The sequence below is a fragment of the Ursus americanus genome, chromosome 10, assembly GCF_024610735.1.
Source record: "Ursus americanus isolate L20-20 chromosome 10, mUrsAme1.1.p, whole genome shotgun sequence".
Classification (NCBI taxonomy): domain Eukaryota; kingdom Metazoa; phylum Chordata; class Mammalia; order Carnivora; family Ursidae; genus Ursus; species Ursus americanus.
This window is the reverse complement of record NC_142136.1, coordinates 63,768,806-63,794,501: the sequence shown is the minus strand read 5'-3', so window position 1 is coordinate 63,794,501 and position 25,696 is coordinate 63,768,806. Positions and strand designations below refer to the sequence as shown.

General features: G+C 42.3%; 1 protein-coding gene across 3 annotated transcripts in view; it reads right to left on the bottom strand.

Annotated features, from left to right (window-relative positions):
• Positions 1-25,461, bottom strand: part of DCLK1 (doublecortin like kinase 1) — a 334,151-nt gene extending 308,690 nt beyond the window's left edge. For 2 of the 3 annotated variants that reach the window (XM_045796961.2, XM_045796963.2), the window contains exons 1-3: positions 25,200-25,461; positions 20,149-20,543; positions 4,436-4,782 (exon numbers count right to left, since the gene is read on the bottom strand). In XM_045796961.2, the coding sequence (XP_045652917.1) occupies positions 4,436-4,782; positions 20,149-20,524 (723 nt within the window). In that variant the 5' untranslated portion in view covers positions 20,525-20,543; positions 25,200-25,461. The remainder of the gene's footprint in view (positions 1-4,435; positions 4,783-20,148; positions 20,544-25,199) is intronic. The other variant, XM_045796966.2, reaches the window with a different exon arrangement.
• Positions 25,462-25,696: the final 235 nt, after the last annotated feature.

Genomic DNA, 25,696 nt, shown 5'->3' with positions numbered 1-25,696 from the left:
ATTTGCTGTTGTTTTTATTTCTAAGCAAGGATTCAGTAATCACAGACTTAGAAGATTTAACAGCTCAAGACAGCCAGATTAGATGTTCCAAAACAGGAGTCAGGAGATATACGAGTGTATCTTTTGGAGCAAATCTTGTACCTTTTTTTTTTTTTTTTAAGATTTTATTTATTTATTTGACAGAGAGAGAAAGAGCCAGCGAGAGAGGGAACACAGGTAGGTGGAGTGGGAGAGGAAGAAGCAGGCTCCCAGAGGAGGAGCCCGATGTGGGGCTCGATCCCAGGACCCCGGGATCACGCCGTGAGCCGAAGGCAGACGCTTAACAACTGAGCCACCCAGGTGCCCCCAAATCTCATACCTTTTGAGTTTATTTCAATCACTTAAAAAATAGTCATACCCTAAACGACCTCTGGGAGTAGCTGCTTGGCAGGGTGAGTGAATAACTCACCCAGTGCCTACACTGGGGCAAGAGGAAAAGATCCCCACACCTGGCAAAAGTTCCCTTTGGATATGGAGAAAAGGAACGTGATTATAACCTTCAGCTAGAAAATGCCCTTTCCTTCTTCGCGGGCCCTTAATCGAGGCCCAGATAAGTAATGCTCACTGAAATGAAGACAAAGCAAGCATTTCCTTGACTTCCCAGCCTTGCTGGCAAAAGTGCCTGATCACAGTGAGCAGAGGCCCCCTGAAAGGTGTGAGGAGGAGAAGGAGGAGGCGGCAGAGTTGCAGCAACCTTTGACTGAAGCTTCAACGGCCCTGAATAAAGAATGGAGTTGAAATGATTAGAAAAGGTCTGCTCCCCAGGAAGGTGCTTATGAGCCTCAACAGTCATCTGGGGAAATGCAGCTTCCTGCAAAGCGTTTTCTCCTCGGTGCCATGTTTCCAATATGTCGATTTCCTCATGTGGGCCTAAAAACCTCAACAACAACAATAGCACCGTATATTGAACTCCTGGTTGGGGCTTCAAGCACACCCCAAGGCAACTGAGCAAGGGGGCCGAGTGGTAGGAGGAACAAGGGAGAATAGCAAGTGGCCTCCACCCTCCGTGCCCCTGTCTGGGTGGCTGATGTAACAGCAGGCACGTGCTCTCACTGTTCGCGGGTCACTGTTGCGTTATCCAAGCCCGGAGTCACGAGCTACACCCCACAATACATCCGCAAGCTGCGTGAAGGCAATCTGAAAAGTCACCCCTGCCTTACGCGTCGCTGGCTCTCTATTCGTTTACTCAACGCACTCAGCCTATTAATTTTTTAAGCAATTCTATTTCCTCAATACAAAAAAAAAAATAAAAATTAAAAATACCATTAAAAGCTTTACTGGCCATTGGATTTCCAATAGCATTTCTGGAGTTGACATGAGAATTGTTACACGATTAAAACAAACAAAAAAGAGGTGAGACGAGTGATCTTAAGGGTACTGTCCTGTGACAGCACGTGGAGCCCGAGGCCATAGTGGGCAGGGTAGAATGGTGGCGGCATGGGGTGCCAGTGCCCCGTGGCAGAGCATCATGCCGCAGGAAGGGTTGGAGGAAAGCGGTTCACTCTCAGAGCTTACCAAGCTTGGTCTCTGCCAGGGCTGTCACAGCACTCTACTCTAACAACCCTCTCATGGGGGCATTTTCTCCTATGAGCAGAAATGCTTCTAAAGACTCCTGGGGTCCACGAGGAAGCATCTTTGTTCCTACTGGGAACGCAAGCAAAAAGTCTTTATGTTCTTTCCACTCTGTCTTCCAGTTCCTCTGCAGCTTTTCACCACTCCTGCTCTGAAGAGAACATGCCACAACAGAGGAAATGCCACAGCAGCAAATCAAATGCCACACACACACATACACACACACACACACACACACACACACACACAGATGAATAAAACCATCAGAAGAATGACTGCTGGGAAATAATACATAGCAGAAAACTTTCAGATGATATTCCTTGGGCAAATTACTCACTGGAAAATTCTTTCTCAGTACATGTCCATCCCTTTAGTGTTTTAATATAATCTTCTGTGGTACAGTGGTAAAGAGCATAAGCTCTGGAGAGAGACAGGTTCAAATCCCAACTCTGCCATTTACACCTGTGTGGTCTTGGACATTTTTTTTTTTAACAAGTCCTGTGCCTTAGCATCCTGCTCTGTTAAATGGGGATAGCAATTGAGCTCTTATGAGGATTAAACATGTTAATACATGCAAAACATTTAGAATAATACAAATAAAGCTATGATCGTTGTTATTATAGTTCAAAATTGCTTTCACATGTATTATTATAATTGTCCCCACAAGCACTCTATGAAACAGAGGTGACCATCTTTTTTTTTTTTTTAAAGATTTTATTTATTTATTTGACAGAGAGAGAGGCAGCCAGTGAGAGAAGGGACACAAGCAGGGGGAGTGGGAGAGGAAGAGGCAGGCTCCCAGCGGAGGAGCCCGACGTGGGACTCGATCCCAGGACTCCGGGACCACGCCCTGGGCCGAAGGCAGATGCCCAATGCCTAAGCCACCCAGGCGCCCCCAGAGGTGACCATCTTATCTATGTTTTACTGATGAGAATGAGGTTCAGTGAAGTGATTTGCTAAACACATAAACAATCTGGCCAACCCAAGGTTTGAACTGTGGTCTTTTGACATTAAACCTTGGATTCTTTTCCATTACATTGTATTATTTACATGTATTATTACATGTAAACAACAGCAAAAACAGCTATTATAAAATACAGACGCTAGATTAAATTCCTGAAAAGAAGAAAACTCTTGAGAACGTCAGAGTACCTAATCTAGGAACTCATTCTTGGAATAAACAAATGATGAGCTGATGGCAGAATTGAGCGAACGAAGCTAAAGCTCATTTTTAGATTCAGTGTGTAGCAGTTTGGAACCCCCAGAATTCTGAAGTGAGGGGGGAGGAGGAAGATACATCAATTCGTATTCGTTGTTGTCAATTTTACTTTTTGTGAAAATAGGTAAGCTGTCATCTTGAGAAATTCCAATATACAAAAAGGAAGAACTACAAGATGGTTCAGTGACTCCTTACAAAAGGAGCCACCGAAGGGCTCAAATGTTTAAATGTGAGCCCTGCCGTCTTATGTTGCGAATTCACAAGGTAGCAATGGGCGTTTTGATCAATGACATTCAGGCTACACCCTCGCAGATCTAGAAGACTGAGAATTTCATCCCTCAGAATTCTTCCCCACACGACACTTAGAAGAGACAAGTTTTATGAGACAAGCAGAAGATTGGCGAATATAAATGAACAACTGGCAGATATTCCTTCTTTCCTAATGAATTTTGTAATTTAGAGCATTTGAATGGATCCCTAGGGGAGGAATTCTTTCATGACTAACACTCTTTCTAGTAATTGCATCTATTTCTAATTCATAAAATTTGAATGTGTGTTAGCCTTCAAGAACTTGTCTTCTATTTAATAAAGATTAACCTTTTATTTTTTTAAAGATTAACTTTTTAATTTATGAATCTAGTTTTGATTTTTAATATGTACTCTACATACAAATTATCCCTCAAAATAATTTTTAAAAACCATGTGGACAGATGCAGATTAAAAACTACATTTCAAGCAAAGATAGTACACTAAAAATTATCATCTAAAGCAAAAAGACGCATAAACTCTGAATGACCAGCAAATCACACTGTACACATACCAGTATATATCAGTGAGATATAGATATATATATATATAGATATATATATATATATATATCTATACTCAGCTCATTATCAGGATTCTGTCAAACCTTTACAAAAGTCCACACAAGATTTCCCTTTAAGTTCACCTGAGCAACTCACATTTAATGTCCTCTCATCCAAGTCAACCAATGTCCATTCCGTAGCTAAAGAAACACCCCCCTTCAATGTTAATTCTGAAATTATGTTTTCAATACAAAATGCGTAATATTCTAGAAATATGCCTCTTAAAGCCGTTCAGACGGAAATATTTCATCCCTTCGATATGTACTTAAAAATCTATAAAATTTAAATAAATCTCACTAATGAACATTACTGAGACATAAAGTATTATTTAGGCCAAAGAGAGGAAATTAGATTTTTCTCTATTGGTCAGAGTTTACATCTCAGTCATGCTTAAGGCAACAAGACATGATTACATGAAAAAATTGAAAACAGATGGCAAAAAAGGACCTTTATGTTAAGCAATTAATAACTGAAAAAATAGAAATCTGTGAGTAATCATTTAAGCCTCAGAGATAGGTATTTTACTTTACTCCTACTTTAATCCTGTCTCCCTCTATCCTGGGTCTGGTTTGAGGCCAACGGCTGTGTGTTCGTTGACCAAATGACCCACTCCCTCAACTTCAGCAACATGGATGTTTCGGATTCCCTCCCCCAACCCACCCCCATGCCACATAGATCCCCCCACTCCCTGGTTCTCTCCTGTAAAGTCAAGGTCATAGCACGACCCCTGCCTTACCTGTTTCCCATCCAGGGTGTACAGGCGTTTCACCACGCCCGAGTCCAGCTTGATGGCGTCAGTGATGTCAGTGAGGACCTGCTCAAAGGAGTGGGCGGTCTTCTTGTTCAGCAGGATCCTGACAGCTTTCCGTGGCTTCACCCCACTTCGGATGATGGTGACCAGCTTAGGCCGAATGAAATCCTTATTCTCCCGCACCTCCGAAGGGCTCCCTTTGGCAGTGGCCAGCGAGGACACCGCCCGGGAAGCCGAGGTGGTCTTGACGTTCACAGACCAGTTGGGGTTCACGTTCTTGGTGTACTCCAGCTTCTTAAAGGGCTCTATTGAGCCGCACACATAGCTCTCCCCTAAGGAAGACAGAAATATCCTTAAATTCACACGAAGGTAAATTCATTTCGTTTTTCCTAGTCTTTGATGTTTCCTTTGCTACTAGAAGTGAGAGTGAGTTGTGACTTTTTAAACATTGGAAGCATGATTAACATTTAATGAAAAGAAAGGGTTCTTTTTACTTCTAATCTGGCTCTGTCAACAGTAGATTGATATCCTAGAGGAGGGAAATCATCATTCCTCCCTTTCTTCATTTTCCGACTGCTTTTTCTGACAGAAATACTGATATTGAATAGACCTCAGGAATAAAATTGAATTAAAAAAATAATGTGTGCTTTGGGATTTGGGGGTATTTGTATTTGCAGAAAACTTCAAAATCAGAGGTACCTACATTTAGTAATAATGTAAGTAACATAATTTGAAAACTTACAGTGGATCGGGAAACAGCTTCTTAAAATAGCTAGGTAATTCATTGAGGGTGGCTGGATGGTAGCCATAGTTGTGCTGAGCACAGCACGAGATACAGAGAAGTTGAATCACTATGTTGTACTCCTGAAAGCAATGTAACAGTGTGTGTCAACTATACTCAAATTTAAAAATCTAACAACAACAACAACAAAAAGCTATGCAATTTATAACTCTGATGGGAGTGCGTGTTGAACATTTTGTAAAGTCAAGTAAAATTCCCAAAGCAAGCAAAGTTATTGTCACCAGCTAGACCCCAAGACCTGACCTTTGCTGCTCACCTGCTTGGACCCACCAACCCCTGTCCCACATTTTTCCTTGAGCTCTTCTTTCCAGCTTATCTCTTAATCAGGCAAAAGCCCCGAGGGGCATAGCATCCTCTGAAGGAAACCCAAACTACCCCTCGAGCAATAGTGAGGAACTGGGGCCACCCAAACCACCCAGACCATTGGAGTTTTAATCACTAAATCAGGGCCCTGCAGATGGGGGTGTGTAACTGGTGTGACCAACCTTTACCTCACTGCAATGCTAAAAATCGCAGCCGAGGTGGAGACTTAACATGCAAACGAAACAATGATGTCTGAGGCAGCATGGTCTGTCAACTGCGCCTGCGCGCCCAATTCCCCGCATTTCTTGCCCTTAGACGCTTAAACTGGGCTCCCTTCCTGACTGGGCTCCTTTGAAACTCTCCCTGGCTGTTGTTCGGGGAGTCAGTCTGACACCTTCAGCTGCAGCTGTTGCCCCAATAAAGCCGTGAATGTGCTTTTAGACACTGGGTCCATCCTCGTTGCTGGGTCCAAGGACTCCACGTTGCCTTTCCTCCCATCTCCACGGGCCAAGCACAGTGATCCACATACTAGGAAGCCAACTCATATTTGTTTACAGATAAAAGGTTTTGAGAATGGTTAACGTATAAACTGTAGCTTCAGAAACTGACTCTAAAATAAATGTGATGAATAAGGATCTAACGAATAACATGGTGACTATGGTTATAACACTGTGGTATAACTGAAATTTGCTGAGAGAGTAGAACTTAAATGTCCTCACAAAAAAAAAGAAAAAAAGATAAATATATGAGGTAATGAATGTGTTAATTAACTTGATGGGGGGATCTTTCACAATGTATACATATATCAAATCGTCATGAGGTACGCTTTAAATATCTTACAATTTTGTCAATTACACCCCAATAAAGCTGGGGTAAAAAAAGAAAAGAAATTAATTAATTAATTAAATTAGATTTTATTAAAAATGACTCCTTAACAGAGAACCGTTTAATGAAAATACTCTATTAAGTAAATGTGGCTCACACAAAAAAGAAGTTAACACATGAACCAAGTGATGATAAATCATAAGATGAATGATCCCATATATATATTTCATAAAGTTAGGTCAACGCATTTTGAAGTTAAAGATTTTATAATGGCTTTTTTGTGTGTTAGTCTTTGTAACAGGGAATAGTTAAAATGCTAAAAAGCTTTCATAATTGCAGGTAAAGTGACCTAGGACTAATCCTACACAGCCCATTTACTTTTATCTAAATCCTTGTCCTATTTTTAAATTAATTGTGCAAGCATCCAAGGCCACAGTATCCACATAAAAATAATTGAACCGGGGTTTCAAAAATAGAAAAGTGCAGTTATACATGTTATCAAACATTTACTCTTTAAGTGCTTTTAGAATACACTCTACTGTGTGTTTATACATCATGTCCCACTAGAAGTTGTACAAATACTAAATGTAGCAAACCCCCTTTCCATTCCCCTAGTGGATTATTACTGGTCCTAACTGTGCTTTTCTTAAGATATATATAGATATCAGAAACATATGCATGGAGGGGTCACAAGGACAGTGGTGCTTCTGAAGGCTTTGCGGAGAGACTGTGTGAATGTTCTGGTGAGAAATGGAAGTCTGAGCTCTGGCCTCTCCAAGCATGCGACCTCGGGCAAGTCCCTTAGCCTTCTCAGTGGCTACTCATCTCACCTGGTTTTTGTGAAGATCAAATTATATAACAGAGGTCAGAGTGATCTCAAATACAAAACTGCTACACAAGTAAAAAAAACCCCTCTAAGGCTGCATTACCCAGATTGGGCAGTAAGCCTGAAAGGAAAACTAAAAAACAAAATTACTAGAAATCAGTGAGCGGGTCGTCCATTTTAAGGTGTTAACTGTTTCTAACTAGTTACCAGTAGGCATCACTTTGGGTCCATCTCAATATGAGGGTGCCCCAAATGGTCCTCGGCAAGGCACACACAGCCCAAAACAGTGCAGGCAAACCCGTCTGTCAGAATTCTGTGCTAATTGGAGATAGGCAATTGTCTGATTATTTGTAAGTTTATATCCTAAGCTAATAATTAAAATCAAAACAAAGTGAATGGTTTACACTCCAACAACAACAAAAAAGCTTTTTAACTTTAAAAAATACATAATTAGAAAAGCGATAAATTTTAAAGTACTCACATTAACAATGTGGAGTCGGTTTGTTAAAAAAGAAAATAAATACCTTTTTTTATATCTTCTTAAAGAATACTGACAAAATTTTAAGGCATGACAACTTTGAGAAGCTAATGCTGATTTGGTTCAAGCAACAACAATGGGAAGAAACTCTTGTTAAATCTGTTCTATCACTTTGTGACCCCTCTGCCTGGTTTACCAGATTCAAAGATTGCAAAGGAATCTTGGGGACAGGTGTGAGACTCCAATATAGAATGATGTTGGGCTACAAGGAAAGTGACAGCACTTTCGGGAGAGGACAGAGCTGGCCACCAAAGCCAAGAACACACACCACTCAGTGCTGCCGCTTAGAATCCACTACACTCTTCAGGAATTCAGTAAGACCAGATGGTTTCCTTATGCTAAAAAGCTTCCATTAAATTGTGCAAATATACTTACATTAAAGACTTATTTGACCCCACATTTTGACAACTTTTAATCATGATTCTGAACTTCTTCCCACCACTAAGGATACTGTCTTGTCTTAATTCAATTTAAAGTTGATTTATTTTCTGACTTTGTTAGAAAATAACTTTTCAATTAATGTGCTAATACCATCGACAACTGTAAATTAGCAAACGTAATTGTTCTCAATGGAAAGAATACATAGTCTTAATTTGGTCAAATAGCTCTGGTTATCCAGTGTTTAATCTCTCCCTAAATGGGGCCAAGACTTACGAGGTATGTTATATTCTTGATTAGAGAATCATCTAATCTTGATTAGAGGTTGCATTCAAGTCCTGACAGAGGTATGGATATTAAAGTCCATTGAAAAATAAAAAAATAAAGTAATTCTTATAATTACTGTAATAAACTTCTTATACACACTAAACCATCCCAAAGTTTTATGGTGTAATTTATATTACAACAATAAAATAAAAGTTAATTTAGCAAAACCAAAGTATATTTGAGCAAAACGGTCTGATGTTCTGATTTATAATAAAAAATATATACTTGGTTTTTCAAACTATTTCTGGCACCGAGCTGCTTAAACCCTTGGAATTTCCTAAGCGATTAGAGCAATGAAGACATCCTGATATGCATAACACCTCCCTTTCAACCACAGCTTAGTTTACTAAATGAGGAGGCTGGGAAAGCACCTAAGAATGAGGGCTGGATGCCAGGGGAACCATCCGTGTGATGAGCGGGTAGAAGCTTTCATTTCAGTCCACCTCCCTGACTTTGGAGAGGGAAGAGGCACTAGTGGTTAAATCAGTGATTTAGTCAATCATGCCTGTGTAATGAAGCACCCATAAAAAAACCAAAAGGACAGTGTTCAGAGAGCTTCCGCTTGGTAAACATACGAAGATTCAATGAGAGTGGTGAGCTCAGAGAACATGGAAGCTCCAAGCCCTTTCCCCAGTCCTTGCCCAATGCATCTCTTCCATCTGGCTGTTCTCAAATTATATACTTTTATAATAAACTGCTAATCCAGTAAGTAAAATGTTCCCCCGAGTTCTGTGAGCCACTCTAGCAAATTAATTGAACCAAAGGAGGGGGTCATGAGAACCTCTTATCTATTGGCCAATCCATCAGAAGCACGGTGACAACCTGGATTTGATTGGTGGATGTATGGGGACAACCCACACACGGGTTAGAACAGGTGACCAGCATTTTAGGACCCCAAATTTGCTTTGAAAGTTTGGGATCACTTACTATAGGTGAAGCTTAACAAGGATGGCAAGATGGAAAGATCATAGACGGTTTAAAGGAAATGGTGTAACAGTCTATTTAGACGTAGAGCTGGAAATTACCAAACATAATGACTTGCTGGTTGGTTATCATGCTGATGGTTTTGTTCCAGTTTATTCAAGCCAAAAATCTTTGTGTTAAGACTGATCCTCAAGTTGAAATTTAATATTCTGGGTGTCCAAGACACCCCCAACAAATAGCAAGAGCTGCCGAAGCAGCATCTGTCCGAATTGCCGTGGCATTTACAAATGCCAAAAAACTAATATTTGCTTTTAAGCAAAGATAAAGATAAAGAAAATGACAGAAGAAAAAAAAGTAAGGAAATAAAGCATGATATTATGTTTGGATCTGACCAATGCCTACAAAAATAACAGAATATGGTAATTTCTTCCCTGAAAGATCTAAGTATTTTGGGGATTTTGGAGAAATGGATGATTTCTGTGGAAGCATATTAGATTATTTTTGAGATACTGAAGGCTCCATGTATTATTTCGTTTTCAAAAAAATCATACAAGCATTTGTAAATTTATTATATTGCTGTTATTCAAAGTATGGAAATAAACGTTCTCTAACAAAGCTTATTACTTAAAAATCTGCAAAGTTAATTCTACTTGGCCATCAACTCCATTATGAAATTAAAGGATTTCCACTTAAAAGAAATTATCTAAGTCACTACTGAAAACTTCCAGAAATGGGTTATCAGCTTCCTCATTGACCAGGCCTATGATGAATGAGCTAGGAAGGTATCCCTCCACAAGATCCCATATGTGGAGATTCTAGAAGTTTGCTGTATTTCCCCTTACTGCTGGAGATTTTTCATTGGCTCAGGGTAGGACTTGTAAATGTCATATGTAACGTCACTTGACCTCAGTCTGAAAATGACGTAATCTCTGGTTGTTACCTCCTCTAGGACTTCTTTAAGTTTCAAATGTGGCATATTCAAAAGTATCTTAGGTGAGAGATACCTATAAAAATTTCATTTTTCCAGAGAAAAAAGTTTCTCATTAAAAACTCTAGCAATTAAAATTTACTAGTGTGAATTATAGTAAAAACTGGGAAAGACTCAAATATATATTGAGACCTCTGAAAATAAACTGAGTAAAACTACATAAAGATATAATTTACAGAACAAAATATAAAGTTGCCTTCTGGATATTATATTTTATGAGCTTACCTCAAGTACACACAGCGACATTTCATAATCTATCTAAAAGGCACTGCTTTAAGAAGAGGATTTTGATAGTGCTATTAAAGGCAAGAGAAAAGATTCCCCAAAGGTACTTTGGGTCATTCTTCCATACAAGTCTTTCATAATATAATAGTACATAAAAAGAAGCTTCCAGAAAATAAAATTTGAATGTGTACGTCAGGCCTGTGGAAAATGTCAAGTTCTCAAAATCAAAGCAACAGAAAAATAACATAAAGAAAAAAACTGAGAGATCCAAAATTTTAAATTTAAAAGTGACATAACTGAAAAGTAGAGAAACTAAAACGAAAAGGGGAAAACAGACTGAGGGTCTACACAGAACAATGGGTTACTACAATGGGCAAATATATTATAATTTACAAAAACACAGAGTACCAAAATATATGACAAAGGATAAAGACAAAATACATAGAAAATAGAAAACACTACTAGGGCCATTATAAATTGATAAGAATCTTTTTTGAAAGCAACAGGGCCAACTGTATTTGGAACCATGAAAATGTATATTTTCATTGCTAAAAATTTCTCTTAAGGACATAACAGAATAACAAAACTGCAAAAAAATTTAAAAAAATTTTTAAATTAAAAAAATAAAATAAAATAAAATAAACAACAAAACTGCAACAAGCAGATACAGCATTAGCCATGAAAACTAAAAATTAACTACAAACTCCTAAATCTTCAATAAGAAGTACAAAATCTGAATTTGCCACTCTGGGAAGTAAAAAGACTCCTAAGTGAAGAGCTTGTCTTCAAAAGAGCTTAGAAACCAAGATGTGTACATGAAAAGATTTCACCACAAGGCAGTAAACGATAATTGCTAAATAAGCAGTCCAGGCAACCCTAACTCAGGAGAGAGGGAAATCACTTCCCACTTCCCACGGAGCAATCAATAAAGAAGAAATGGAATTCATGCTGGCCTTGGAAGTGAGGGTAAGATTTTCCACTAACAGAAAAGAAAGAGGACAGCATTTCAGATAAAAATAAAACAGCAATATTCCCTACTACACAGTACAGTAAAGGGATAGTCTGTGAGATATTAGTAAGTCTTTCTCAAAAAATAAAATAAAAAATGGTTCCATTGACAAACAAGTTAGAATAAGACAGTGGTAGGGCCCAAGGTCAAAGTTTTTGTGCATGATCAGACCCAGGTTTCAGAAGGCTCGCACCGGCTTCAGTGTAAAGGGAGGGCTGAAGGCGAAACATGCGAAGAGAGAAGGTGAGAAAGCTACTGTAACAGACCAGGAGAGGAGACGGAGAATTGAACTCTACACATCTGCACGGAGGGCAGAGAGGAGTGGGTGCAATGAGGAGAACTTAGCAGATAGAATCAGTTGACTAGATGGTAGAATTGGCAACTGTCTGGACGTGGAAACGAAGGGAATCTGAGTCAAAATGACGAAAATGAAATGATGACATCAGAACTTCCATTTTGCTTGACTTCCTATATACCACCATAGGTCGGATATGAAGGGAACCAGGTTTGGATTTGACAGTAAGGAAAGATACTAATTCAGTTGTGCACATAATAAATTTGAAGTTCCTAGGAGGCAGCTAGTTGGAGATTTCCAGCAAGCAGCTAGAAACATAAACCTGGAGTTTGGAGGGCGATGCACATGGCAGCTGCAGAGATGGAACTGTAGAAAACAGTCCGGGAGGCCACGCCCAGCTGGACAAGAAGTCCAGGGCAACACCAGTCTCTGAGGAGTGCCCAGAGATGGAGGAGCCACTGAAGGCAATGAAGAGAAATCAGGTGCCTGGAGCCATGGAAACCAAAAGGTGGTGAGTGTGTGACTGGAAGAGACGCAGACATGAGTATCCAATGCTCCAAGGACAGCATCGAGAAGGATTCCTAAGAGATCACTGGCCTGGCCACTAAAAGGTCACGTGTGGCCCTATAATGGCCACTTCCATTGGGTAGTGATGCTGGCTTGCTTTCATTTATTTATCCATTCTTCCATCCATTCATTCTCTTTCCTTTTTCTTCCCATAATATTTATTGAGTACTTACAACTACCATGCTAGGCGGAAAGGACTCCAATGGTTCCCTGCCTTTGGTATAAAATAAATAAGTATATTACAGTGTCATGATGCTAGTCGTGATGAAGGAGTTGAAGTATGCTTGGAAGCTGAGCCGACTATAGATAGCATATACAGATATTTCTTATCACAGAAGACCTCTGGGTTTGAGAAGTCGGAAAGACCAAGGCAAGAATTTTTTAGATTGTGGGAGATTTGTGTATCTGTAGGCTGAGGGATGAGGACAGGGACGCCATTGGCAGAAGAGGTTATGTGAGTGTCTGCCATGAGGCAGATCCTGTTCTAACCCATGCTGTTTAACCTGTAATCCTCAACACAACCCTATGAGCTAAGTATTAAGACACCACTTATCTTAGGGCACAATGAGGCACAGAGAGATAGGCAGCTGGCTCCAGGTCACATGGCTAGCAAAGGTGGAGCCAGGATTCAAATGCAGGTAGTCTGACTCCAGAGCCATAACTTAACCATGGTATTACGCACCCTCAGGAGAGCATCCTTGCAGGAGAGAAGGGAAGCCTGGAGATGGGAGAGTACAAGCAAAGAGCGTAGCCAAGCTCACTGCTAAGTGTATCAATGGGTAATAGGAGACATGAACAGAATGGGAGGGGCAGGAGCAGGGTCACAGAGAGAAATCCATTAAAGACCGTGGACTGTATTCTACATCTAAGTGGAAAGCCATTATGAGGCAACAGGATGGCACAAAGTGGTTTGTCTCTGGCCAGGTTTATAGGCAGGAAAACTCGTTTAAAGACTTCTGTCTGGGACACATGTGTGTCCTAAAGGATCTGACCTAAGAGAGGTTCTGGAATGGAAAAGCAGGGACAAATACAGATCCCATAAAGAAGAGAAAAACGAATTCCAAGAGAGAGACTAAGAAACTAAGATACGTATTTTCAGCTTACGAACATTTTGCAATAGTGCAGGGAAGAGATGACAATACTTAAGTGGTAGGAATATGAGGAGTTATTATATAATTTTTTAAAATGTTTTTGTATCTTTCAAATTTTCAACAATGCTCACTGTTTAAGAATGTAACTCCCCTGCAGTAAAAAATAGTAATGTTGCTAAAACACTGATGAGAACTTGAAAACTATAATACCGATGGTGGAGAGAACAAGTTGAAGAAATGTCTTAAGCAGGACCAGCAGAATTTGACAGCTTGGATTTGACAGGTGAAGAGAAAGAGAAGTCAAGGGGAATGTTAGGTTAGATGGTGACACCATTTAACCAGATCCGGAATATGAGAAGAGGAATGAATTCTGGGTGGTGGAAAAGAATGAGGTCACATTTACGCAGGTTGAGTTTGAAAGGACTGAGGAGTAGAGTATCAGTTAAGTATATCCAGGTGGTAGGAGTCAAGAACAAAGGTTTTATTATTATTTGGAAGAAATGGACCTTAAAAGAGTGGTTAAGGTAATAAGAGTTGATGACCTCACAGTAGATCCAAAGACAGGAAAGGTAGAGGATATCTATGTTTAAGGGTGAGACAAGTAAAGAGGGAGATCAAAATTCACCATTCAAACACCACCGCAACAATTGCTGTAGGCAAACCCCCCAGTAAATGCCAAAATTCATGGGCAAAATTTGAGGAGAAACAAGATATTCACATAGCCTCAAAGTTTCTCCCCCAAATATATATTCTTTGTAAAGGGGGAAAATAGTAACTTTAGAGTGAAGGTAACTGGTAGACAACACCTTCACCAGCTGATCGTGGCTAATCTCACCAGTAATAAGACACACAGCAACATCCTGAACCCCGAAATGATGCACCAAAAGGAACACAGCATCATTTCTGTGGAATTCTTGCCACAAATACCTAACTTCCATCTCATCAGCAGCTACGCCCAAATTGAAGGACATTCTATGACTGATCAGCACCTTTCAAAATGGTCAAGTCATTAGAGACAAGGAAAGACTGAAGAACTGTCCCAGCTTGGCAGAGATGAAGAAGACATAACAACTGAATACAACAGGTGATTCTGGAACCCAAAATAAAAGGCCAGTAGGGGAAAAATTGGTGAATGCTGAAAAAAGCCTATAGTTTACTAGCATTGTTCCAAAGGTAACTTTTATTTTTGATCATTGTGTCATGGTTGTGTATGAGGTCCCACTGTGGGAAGGGCATATGAGACTCCTTATCTTTACGACACTTCTAATAAGCCCACATTCGTTTCAAAATACAAACTTTTAAAAATGAGGATGTAGCCTAGAAAAAGGTTAAATTGAACCCCTAGCTCACACACTGTACTAATATGACATCCATTAGAATACTTTCTTAAATGAAAACATAAAAATACTAGAAGAAATTGAGGGAAACAGCTTTTTAATCTCAGAGTAAAATCCAAGAAGCATGAAAACCATGCCATAAATTAAAAGGCTGACACATTTAATTTTTTCAATTTTTTTTCAATCTGTGTGGCAAAAAACATAACAAACAACATCGCTAGATAAAGGACAATCCAGGAAAAAAAACTTTGAATTAATATCCCAAAGGGCTAATATCTCTAAAAGAAAAAATCCTACAAGTCAGTAAAAAAAAAAAAGACCCCAACCTGGTAGAAAAATGGTCAAAAGCTATGAAGAAACAACACATAGAAAAAGAAACACAACTGCATTTTTAATCATTATGAAAATTAAAACTATAAGTGGATACATGCTTTGCTTTTCATAATAGGTTGGCAAGTAGGAAAACATCAGATAAGACATTGTCTTGGTGAGGGTATAGGAAAACAGCCCGTCTCATATGTTACCGATGTGAGCATAAACCACTACCACGTCTATGAAGATCTGCAACAGCTCTTAAGAGTCTAATGCTTGTACCTCTCTATCCAGCAATATGACTTCTAGGAATTTGTCCTACAAAGATTCTCCTACATGGGTGGAAAACTTAAATCCAAGGATATTCACCGCAAGATTGTGTCTGATAACAAAGGATTGGTCACAACCTACCAATAAAAGCCCATCAGTAAAAGACTGATTAAATAAAGCAGGGTACATTGATATAAAGAAATACTATGAAGTCAGTAAAAAGGACACAGTAGTTCCAGCTGTATGATACGGTGTATTGTTAGGCGCACAAAGCAAGGTGCAGAACTGTAAGCACACTGAGTCACCTTCTGGGCTAATGATATGTATACCCTTAACACGCGCAGGTGTCTCTGAGATGATACTCAAAACACAAACAAAACAACAACACAAGAAAACTAGTAAACTATTTGCTGGAGGGGAATTTTAGAGAGAGCACACTTTAGAGCCATTCCCGAATTCATTTAAAACTTTTACTACAGCAGGGAGAGGCACAGAAGAAGCCAGTGAATTACAGAAAGAAATCGATGACACCACATCAAGGGGAAGAAAGATGGCCAGGAGAACTGGGTGACCGGAAGGAGTGGTTAGAGATCCCCTAACTGTGCGGTGAAATGTGGGCTTGTTCCTGAGAGGTTAGCTCCGATGGGGACTTGGGAACAGCCCCAACACTCCAGCTCCGGAGTCAGTGTCCATGGTGAAGTGGGGCGTCAAGGCGCGTGAGAGCTAAGAAAGAAGGGGACTCCTTTCTAATACATACAGAACTGATGTACAAATTAACTTATTTATATCCAGGAGAAAACACACCTGAGTAGCATTTATATTCATGCTTACAGGAAATGCCCTGGCCCTCTTATACCTACAGTCACACAAGATGTTAAAAGAATGCCTATTTAAGACAGCAAATAGAGTAATGGTTGCCAGGGGCTGGGGGTGGGGACGAAAAGGTGGAGCACAGAGGATTTTTAGGGCAGTAAAACTATTCTGGATGATACTACAATGATGCACGCATGTCATCACACTGTTGTCAAAACCCACAGAACACACAACACCAAGAGTGAGCCCTAACGTAAACTCTGGACTTCCGGTGCTAATGATGTGTCAGTGTCGATGCGTCAGTTATAAGAAATGCACCGCTCTGATGACAATGGGAGAGGCTGGTCGTGTGTTGAGGGAAGGGGTAGATGGGAAATCTCTGTACCTTCTGCTCAATTTTGCTGTGAACCTAAAACTACACTTAAAATTTTAAGCCTATGTAAACGTGGGGGGGATGGATGGTTCACCCCCAACACATACGTCACCGATGCTTGAGCGTCTGGTAAAGACAAAAATCAATCTTTCTCCTAAGAGTTTAAAGGTTTTAAATGTTATTTCTTTATTTACCTTCACATTTACACACCTACGGTGGAACATAAATAGTGCAAAATTGGGGAAAAAGAGGCAATATTGGGAAAATGAGGCCAAGTCTCAAGGTGAACCACTTGCAGAAACAGGACTGCAATTCCACTTTCCTTATTAATTATCTTGACTTTTTTAATGTATTAAGGCCATTTTGAAAGCAAACAATTAAAACTGCTATCCGTTGTCTGCTCTTACATATGCGTGTGCATGTGTGTGTGGGTATACATACATGCATAAAGAGACACACCTTATTCATACACACACACACACACACACACACACACTCACTCATACATTTATGCTTGAGGCAAAGAGCCAGCTCTGTCAATGCGCTTAAACCAAATTTAGGCATAATAATCTGTGGATAATAATAATAAAACGGTGCAAGTGACCATGAGACTGTTATAAATAAAGAAACTCACATATGTCATTGCAATTCAGAATTTTGAGTCTGAGGTAAGTGAGAAAGAACAAACTTAAAAAAAAAAAGACAATTACAAGTCGAATACACTTGTCACTGCATCCACTAAAAGGATTTAATTTAAAACTCAAACATCAGCATATTGGAAGGGGAAATGAGAAGCTAATAACATGCATTGACGTTTACATAAAATTAGTATGTAAAGTGAGAGATATGAACCTAATGATGGATATGAAGCAACCGTTTGCATTTTAACAGACTAAGCAAAAATGTAATTGACAAAGAGGCCAATCTAAATGGATTTCCAGCTACTTCAACACTAAGTGCAGCTGCATGCTGTCAGAATTATAGACGAGAAAAAAATCAGTCTAAACTGGATTTCTTTAAAAAAACACAGCCAATATGAGAACTTACACACTGTACTGAAGTTATCATTCAATCAGAAAAAAGTATTTTTTTTCCAAAAAAGTCATTTTTTTAACATCAGAATAGTCAATATGCAGTTGCTTCATATTGTTTGGAGAGAAAAGTATTTGGAGGTAAACGGAGCCGTAGCTGTCACTCCTGGAATTAAGTCAAGGTTAAAAACATTTATTTTCAAGAATAATTAATACACTAAAATTTCCTTTAAAGCCACTAAGAATACCCCCACTTGGTATCTTACGAGTGGCAGTTATGAGCTCAAGCTCTGGCACCAGCCTTCCTGGGTTCAAATCCTAACTCTACCATTTCTTGCTGTGTGACTTTGAGCAGGTCATTTAACCACACTGTGCCTCGTTTTTCTCGTCGTAGTATAAGGATGGTCACAGTAGGGAGCTCCTAGGATCGCTGTGTGAATGAAATGTATTCATATATGCAAGACACATGCTCATGACTGTGAGCTGTCCTTACAATCCTCAGGACAGCAGTCTCTTAGAGCCGGCATTATTTGGTGTTAAAAAACCGATAAAGAAGACGGTGACAAGCATGCCATGGTGTTGCTGATCCTTGTATGTAAAGAACCGTTGTTTCCCACCGCTCACACCCTCTCCTGGGTGGACAGGAACGGTGGGAATATCTCTGGCCACTTCTCAGGGAAGGTACGTTCTGGGTGGGCAACTGATTGAAGTACACTGCCCGCCCCATAGATGCTGCGTGAGTGACTCTAGAAAGAGCGAGAAGCCAAGCCCGGCCGGCTCACAATGTGCTCGGGGATCTTGGCATATTTTGTCTCTACCACCATCAGTCCTCAAAGGGATGGTCTGGTGACCGATTATGCACCTGACTTTGCATTTCATCTTTATCCAGGTCCCTTAGAATAGCCCACCAAATGTTTTATTTATCCCTGTATTTTCCAAGGTCAGGAAAAGGGCAGAGCACAAAAATCAAAGCCGATGCAGAGAGATTTCATATTCATTCTTCCCCTTTAATTTACTGAAAGTGCCAACATCTGAATAGAAGGAAAAAGGCCAAGTCTACAGGCATCTTGGCAGGGTGACGAGTCATTGAAAAGAGATGTGAATTCCCACATAATAAATACACCAGAGCCAGGCTCTCCACACCCTCTCAAGTCCCGTCATACTGCGACCGGACTGGCATCCCCGCCAAGGGATAAAGAGAAGGAAAATGGGAGAAAGACACAAGACTCCCTCAGCCTTGAATCACGTACAAACTCCGGTTCCACAGGAGGACAAGAGGGCTGGCTTGTGTGTGGTCAGGGCCGAGGAACCCCAAACTCCATGGGACCCTGAAAGGGATGCTTCCTGCTACCTGCACGCGAGAGAAAGGACATGACGCGCATGGCCTTCCCCCAGGATCCAGGAAGACAACCGGCCCGGGCAAATATATCCAGAGTAAATAGGAACTCAGGGTGAAGTCAAGCACTTCCCAAACTTGAAACTTCCTTTCCCATGCTCCTCTGTGCTGAGTGCTATTTCATCGTGACCCGAACACCTCAGACGTAGGAACTCCCGCTCTCCAAAGATGACCGGCCAACCTCATTTGCACCTTGGCATGAATTTAACCCATTATCTCTCTCCATGTCATTTTACTTTGCTTATGATTTCTAAGGTGATTAGCGGCTTTCTGTGCTGCTCAAACGGGGTTGGTACTGAAGCGAGTCTACCTACTCTCCTGGCCCAAGACTCCGGGTCTCACCCGAGGACTCACACAGGCCTCCTTCCACATGAAATGTCTAAAACATAATGACCGTGAACGTAAATTCGACTCTGAAAAACAACGCACTGAACTGAATAGATTAATGCCTTTTTATCTTCGAATACCACAGAAAGACAATAATCCTTTAAACTTAAAAGGAAGCACCATATTGGAAAGAAATGCCAGAAAACCTAATTTCTAGTCCAGTATCAACATGACCTCACCGTGTAACCACAAACATGTCACTCGAAGTTTCTGGGCCTCAGTCTCTGGTGATAGAATTAATGGGTTTGATACCTATATAAGGTTCCTTTCCACTCAAAAATTTCACAATCCATTAGTTATTTTCAGTTCAAGTAATTTCAGACGTCATGACAGCAAAAGTTCATTTGCATCTAGAAATGAATATGAACACCGTGATTAAAGATATGAAAAGGGACTTTAAAAATGTAACAAGAGAATCACAAAAGGAACAGAGAATGCTGGAGAATTAAGACACTTTTTCCTTCAGTCCATTATTACAAAATGCCTGACCTAATACCATTAGTGGTTTTTTTTTTCTTTTTACACTGCAGTACAGCAGAGTGCACTCTTAAATGTGTAAACAACAGGGATCACAGCCTTGGGTTGGCTGCTACCTCTTACTAGAGCAATCAAGTGCAGGTGCCTAGAACAATGTGGACACATGAGAACACATCCTCTAGGGTCACTTGGGAGTGAGCTCACCTTCCACCAGTTGGTCCAGGCTGGAAATCTTCTTGAGCCCATCAATGGTGTAGATTGTTCTCACTCCCTGGGGCAAATTCACGTTATCCGACAGAGTTCGGGTCAAATCAGCCAGCAGGGCCTCAAAAGATCGGAAGCGGTCTGGGGAGATGGCATACACAATCCCTTTGAAGTATCTATCTCCATTTCGATAGAAACGAACTTTCTTGGCCTTCTTCTCAGAGCTGAGGGTCTGCAGCGTGCGGGTTCGGTAGAAGCTGCAGTGGGCGCTGTGCGTGGGGCTGGGCAGCCCGTTCACCCGCGACCCTCTGCTGTACCTCTGGGCCTTATCCCGCTCGTCGAAGTGTTCCAGCTCCATGTCTCTGCCGAAGGACATGATGGGGTTAAAGTGGAACCTAGGAGGCACAGAAGAAGAAGAAGAAAAAAAACAGAGACACATACTGATGTTATTTTAAGATCATGGTTTGAAAGGCTTAGCTCAAGAGCAGCTGGTGGAAATAGTGCTGTAATTGATGATATATTTAATATGAGTTATCAAGTTGGAAGAGAAGGAAGACCAGGAAGAAGTAGAAGAGGCAGCCCCTGTGGAAAGAGCTTATCAATCAACTCCAGTTTAGTGAGAATCAGCTCCTAGGTAGTGACCACCTACCCCTTTCAGGCTTTGGACAGCTCTTATTGCCAAGTCACAACAAACCTTTCAAAGTAGTGTTATCCCTATTTACAGATGAAGAAAACGAGGCACGGAAAAATGTCTCCTAAATTTCTCCAAGTCATACAATTGAGAAATGCTCGAACCAAGACCTCCCACCAAGGTTTGCTTGACTCCAAAGCCCAGACCTCCCTACAGCGAGCTCACTCTGGGGGCAGACAGAAGGTAAGCCATCTTATTACCATCAGGCTGATGAGACCAAGAGGTGGTGGGCCAGGAAACAAAAGGAGGGGGTCAGCATTTAACAGATTATAAACAGTTCACGAAGCTTTGTGCTCCCCCGGCCAGATGGAGAGCAAACTGAATCAATCCCCAGGTTCTACCAACTTAAGATTTTTCCAACATATTCACATATTCGATAGCAGCTTTTTTTAAAGTGATTTCACCATAACTCATTTGCTTACACTTCGTGCTTCGGATAAGTTGGGTTAAAAAAAGCAGAAAAAGGTTGCGGAGGAAGAGGAAAAAGAACAGAAGGGATGAAAGTTACTTTGGGGAGGGCTCTGCCTTTCCTTCCACTCTATTTTCGTGGTTGAGGGAATTGAGGCTAAGAGATGTTGATCAAGTACATTTCCCAAGGTTGATACAGGATCACGTTGGGATCAACGTCTTTAAAGCCTTGCTTCCTCAACTACACATAGGAATGCTAATCATACCTACCTCATAACTAATATTAAGTACGAATACATGAAGCACTTGGGAGAGTGTCTAGCATGTGATAAGTATTAATGTTTTTTATTAATGAAATCTGCTTTTCTGTGCTTAACTCAGTCACAGAAAGAACTAGTAGGAATAGAATCTCCCCCTTCTGGTGAGGAAAGCTCCTTGGGAGTCTGCCTGATTTTCATCTCATGACCTTCTGAAAGATATGCTTGCACTCCCATGGTCCCCATTTTTCTTTCTATGGAGCTCTGTCATCAGCAAGCTGCCTGTGGGATCAATTCATCCTTGCTAAGGGGTTAGGTGATTAAGGCTTGTGATGTTGACCCTTGCAGGGGATCTGGATTTTAACAGGTCAATCTAGAAAGCATTCAAAGGAAAGAAGTTTTGATGACAAACTTCCAGGCATGCTGGAATACAATATAAGGGAAATGGAAAATCTGGGGCAAGAATCTTGTAAGTGCTCTCCAAATCCCACCATAGATAATGCTGCCTAACCAGAAGTACTGCCAAGCCTCCCTTTCCTTGACCCTCGGTAGACTAACCTCTGATCCCTTCAGAGTGGCTCAAAATTCATGTTTAAAAACACTGCTAGAGACTGTGTAGTCCTGAAATGAAGTGGAAAAAGCTAGTGTTTAGTGTGTTTATTGAATGTCTATGATGTGCTTGACACTATTATTCAGCAATCAATTGTATAAAATGCTAAAACTTCCCTTCTAAACCTTACAACAATCCAAAGACATTGGTAATATTATTAGGACGGAAGGCGAGTACGAGATAGAGCCAGGGTCCCAGAGTCATAATTGAGGGAGGTGGGATTTGAACCTAGCTTTACTCTGATGGACTCTGAAGCTGGCGCTCCCTCCTTTCTGCCCCATGCACTGTCTTAGAGGCCAGACCCCCTGAGACCCTCTCTAGACCCCTTCACCCATAAAAATAGGGGTTTTTAAAGCCCTCATTCTTACCGAGGCCTGTGAGGTTGGGGAGGCCACGTAACTGAGGAAGGCTTCCTCCACAGACAGAGGGGGCGGTGGCCACCAGGCTGCTAAAGTCTTCACCATTCAATTGCTGGGGGGGGGGGGGGGGGTAGAGTGTGACTCAAACCTGGACTATTAGTTCAGTGTATTTTTTTCCTCCAAACATGAAAACTACCTCATGTCTCTTAATAACTCATAATAGCCTAAATTTGTATTTTCCAGAAAAAGCGATACCATACATAGATAGATATGAACCAGTTTCATTGTGAAGTTGGATAACTTCAAAACAGTGATCCAGTTCTTCAGGCAGCTATTAACTGAGTAACAGAACCAATATTTTCCCCATGGTATCATTGCTTCCACTTCTTTTTATCTCCTCTTAAAATGAGCTCTTTTGTCTTTCAAAAGGGGTGTTTGGTCCTTCGGGGGAGGAGTAGTCATACCACCTCACTAAGCTCTTCAAACCTCGCTATTATAAAGGCGAGGGTGGCTTTTGAAGCTTCTGTTTTATTTTTAAAGGCAGTAATCAATCTTCCAACCCTAGGGGTTTCCTCCCAAATCTGTATGAACCAAGAGACAACAAGCAGGACCATAGCAAAGGACGGCACAACTGTGTCACCAGAGAGTGCCGATGTGGTCTGAAGGGGCTTATATGGATTCACAATTTGCAAAAGCCAAACAATTTAGCAACTGTTGGAATTCCCTAGAGGAATCAGGCTTTTGAACCAAGAGTTCTACACCACATGAAAAAAAAAAAGTCAATTTTAAAATAGACAAAAGTTGATTTTGTTTTATTTGTGTATGTCCTCACACTTGATCATATGTTCAACCAGGACAAGCACATCTCTGCCCTCCCTTCACTGAGCCTGCCCAAAAGTAAGAAATGATGTTGGTGACCAAGAAAAAACACACTCAAAGTGGAATCATTTTCAAGACTACAGCTACCACTAAATGAATGTCAAAAACCACACTACACACCCTAATGTTCCCATAATCATGTGCGACGTCAAACTAGGTGTTCCTTCTCTTGCCTTGGTTGGCTCAGCTCTTCAGTTGGCTTTGTCATATATTTGAACCATAAGCTCCTGGAGAAGATTCACTGGGCTTCCACAGGTTCTTGCTTTTCTGCACAAGAAACCGCTAAAGCACAGAGACACACGTTCATGGACCATCAGTGGCTAGGGGCCTGGGTACACACATGTGATGGTACCAAGAAGGTAACCACACGGCCGGAGCCACAGAGATCACAGACACTTGGGAGGGGAAGAAGGAGGCCTGGCTCTTATCAGAGATTTTCCTATAAACACTGCCATGCCAAGAAATCAGCATCCTCAATTGTCTTCTGTGGGATTTCTCACCATTTTGAGGAACCTCTGTGTTCATCCTTCTCTAGATAAGGATATGAGTTCCTGTTTCAGACATTTCTACACACACACACACACACACACACACACACACACACACCAAGAAATAATTTGGCATAAAGATTACCACATTGAAACAGATGCTGGACTTGGAAGTCCCAAGGGATAATTTGCCAGTGGGATTAGGTTGCAGGTGGATGGGCAGGCGTGGAATAAGAGGTGCGCGCGCGCGCACACACACACACATACACACACCTTCCAAGGGCATGTACCACCTTGGACACGGATATCACAGGATGTGTGCCAATCTTTTATAATGTGCCTACACATAACCCCTCTTAAAATCCCTTCTGACCGCCTTCATGTGACATTTTATACTTAAAAGACTGTCCTACTTTCCTTTCCAGTGGAAAGGCGATATATTTAGGAACATTCATAAAGCGTATTCACGGAACACCCTGCAGTGTGGCCGCTAAACGCATGTGCACCATAATCTGGACACACACTCACAGGTGCGGAGAGAGGGAGCCGGTTTGAATGAAACCTTTCATTTGCTCCATCTCTTACAAGCATTGCCTTTCCAAATCCAGCAGCGATTCCGCGCAAACCTGGGTTTCAAAAGCAGTCTCTTTTGTGGGGCAATGCAGGGCTGTGCATGCGCTCCCACTAGGAGTAAAATGCCATTTCCTCTCCGCATGCTTTTAGCACTGCAGGTACTAATTTGTACATGAGGCAGCCTCGCTGTCCCTGAAGGAACTTGAGACCCTGCAAATGTACTTGCAACACCCACACCGCAGCCACCCACCACGCACAGATCGCCCCATCTTCAAGCACACCACCCTCCCGGGCACACGGGAAAGCACACACACAATAAGAGGCCTGGCCCGGCCACTCCTTGTAGGCGCAGACTTGGTCCTCGCTCCGCGGCCAGTTCTGACAATGACAAACACCTCAACCAGCTCCTCCGCCCTGGCTCTCCATCTCCACTAACAACGTGGCGAAAAGCCTGGCGGGGAGGGTGGGGGGCGCGCGCCCTACTCCCCGTTTTAAGCCCGGTGGCACCAGACAAAAGAGGCAGGTGCCAGCAGCCCCGGAGCCTCCCGTACACACCGCCCCCGGCCGAGGCCAGTCTGGCCGCGGCAGGGCAGCGCCTTTCGAGGAACGGCGGGCGGGGTGGCGGCGGCGGCGGCGGGCCGAGGGGGGCGCCCGCCCGGCCCTCCACGCCCCGGGCTTCTTCGGCGCCCGGCGGCTGCAGGAGGAGCGGGCTCTACAAGCCCCCGGCGGGGGCCCCCGGCCGGCCCTGCCCGCAGCTCCCTTCCCCAGCCAAGGCAAACCACGCACCGGTCCGCGGAGAGACGCCGCCGGGGGTCTTTGTGGCCGCGCTCGGGGCCGCCTCCTGGTGCTGTCCTCACCGGGCTGGGCGCGGCCGGGGCTGCGGGGCTGCGGGGCGGCGGCGGGGCTGGGGCTGGGCGGCAGCAGCTGCGGGAGCGCGGGCGTCTCGGCTGCGGCCGCTAGTGCAGGGTAGTGCCTCTGCCGGCTCTCATTGAAATGCTGCGCTTCGCACAGCCTCACTCCAGCCTCTCTCCAGAGGAGGGCGGCGGCGGCGGGCGCGCTCCCTTTTCTTGTGGCTCACTCTCTCACACGCCCTCCCCGCTCCCTCCTTCTCCGCCTCCGCGTGCGCGCTCCGGCGCCCCCGCCCTTCTTGGCAGGGCGCACCCACCACGGCTGCGCCCGGGGTCCTCCTCCTCCCTGCGCCCTCTCCGACCGCGGCGACCTCCATGCAGCTGGCCTGCACAAACCCCCAAGCCTCCCCATTCCTCAGGACTGGATGTCCGGAG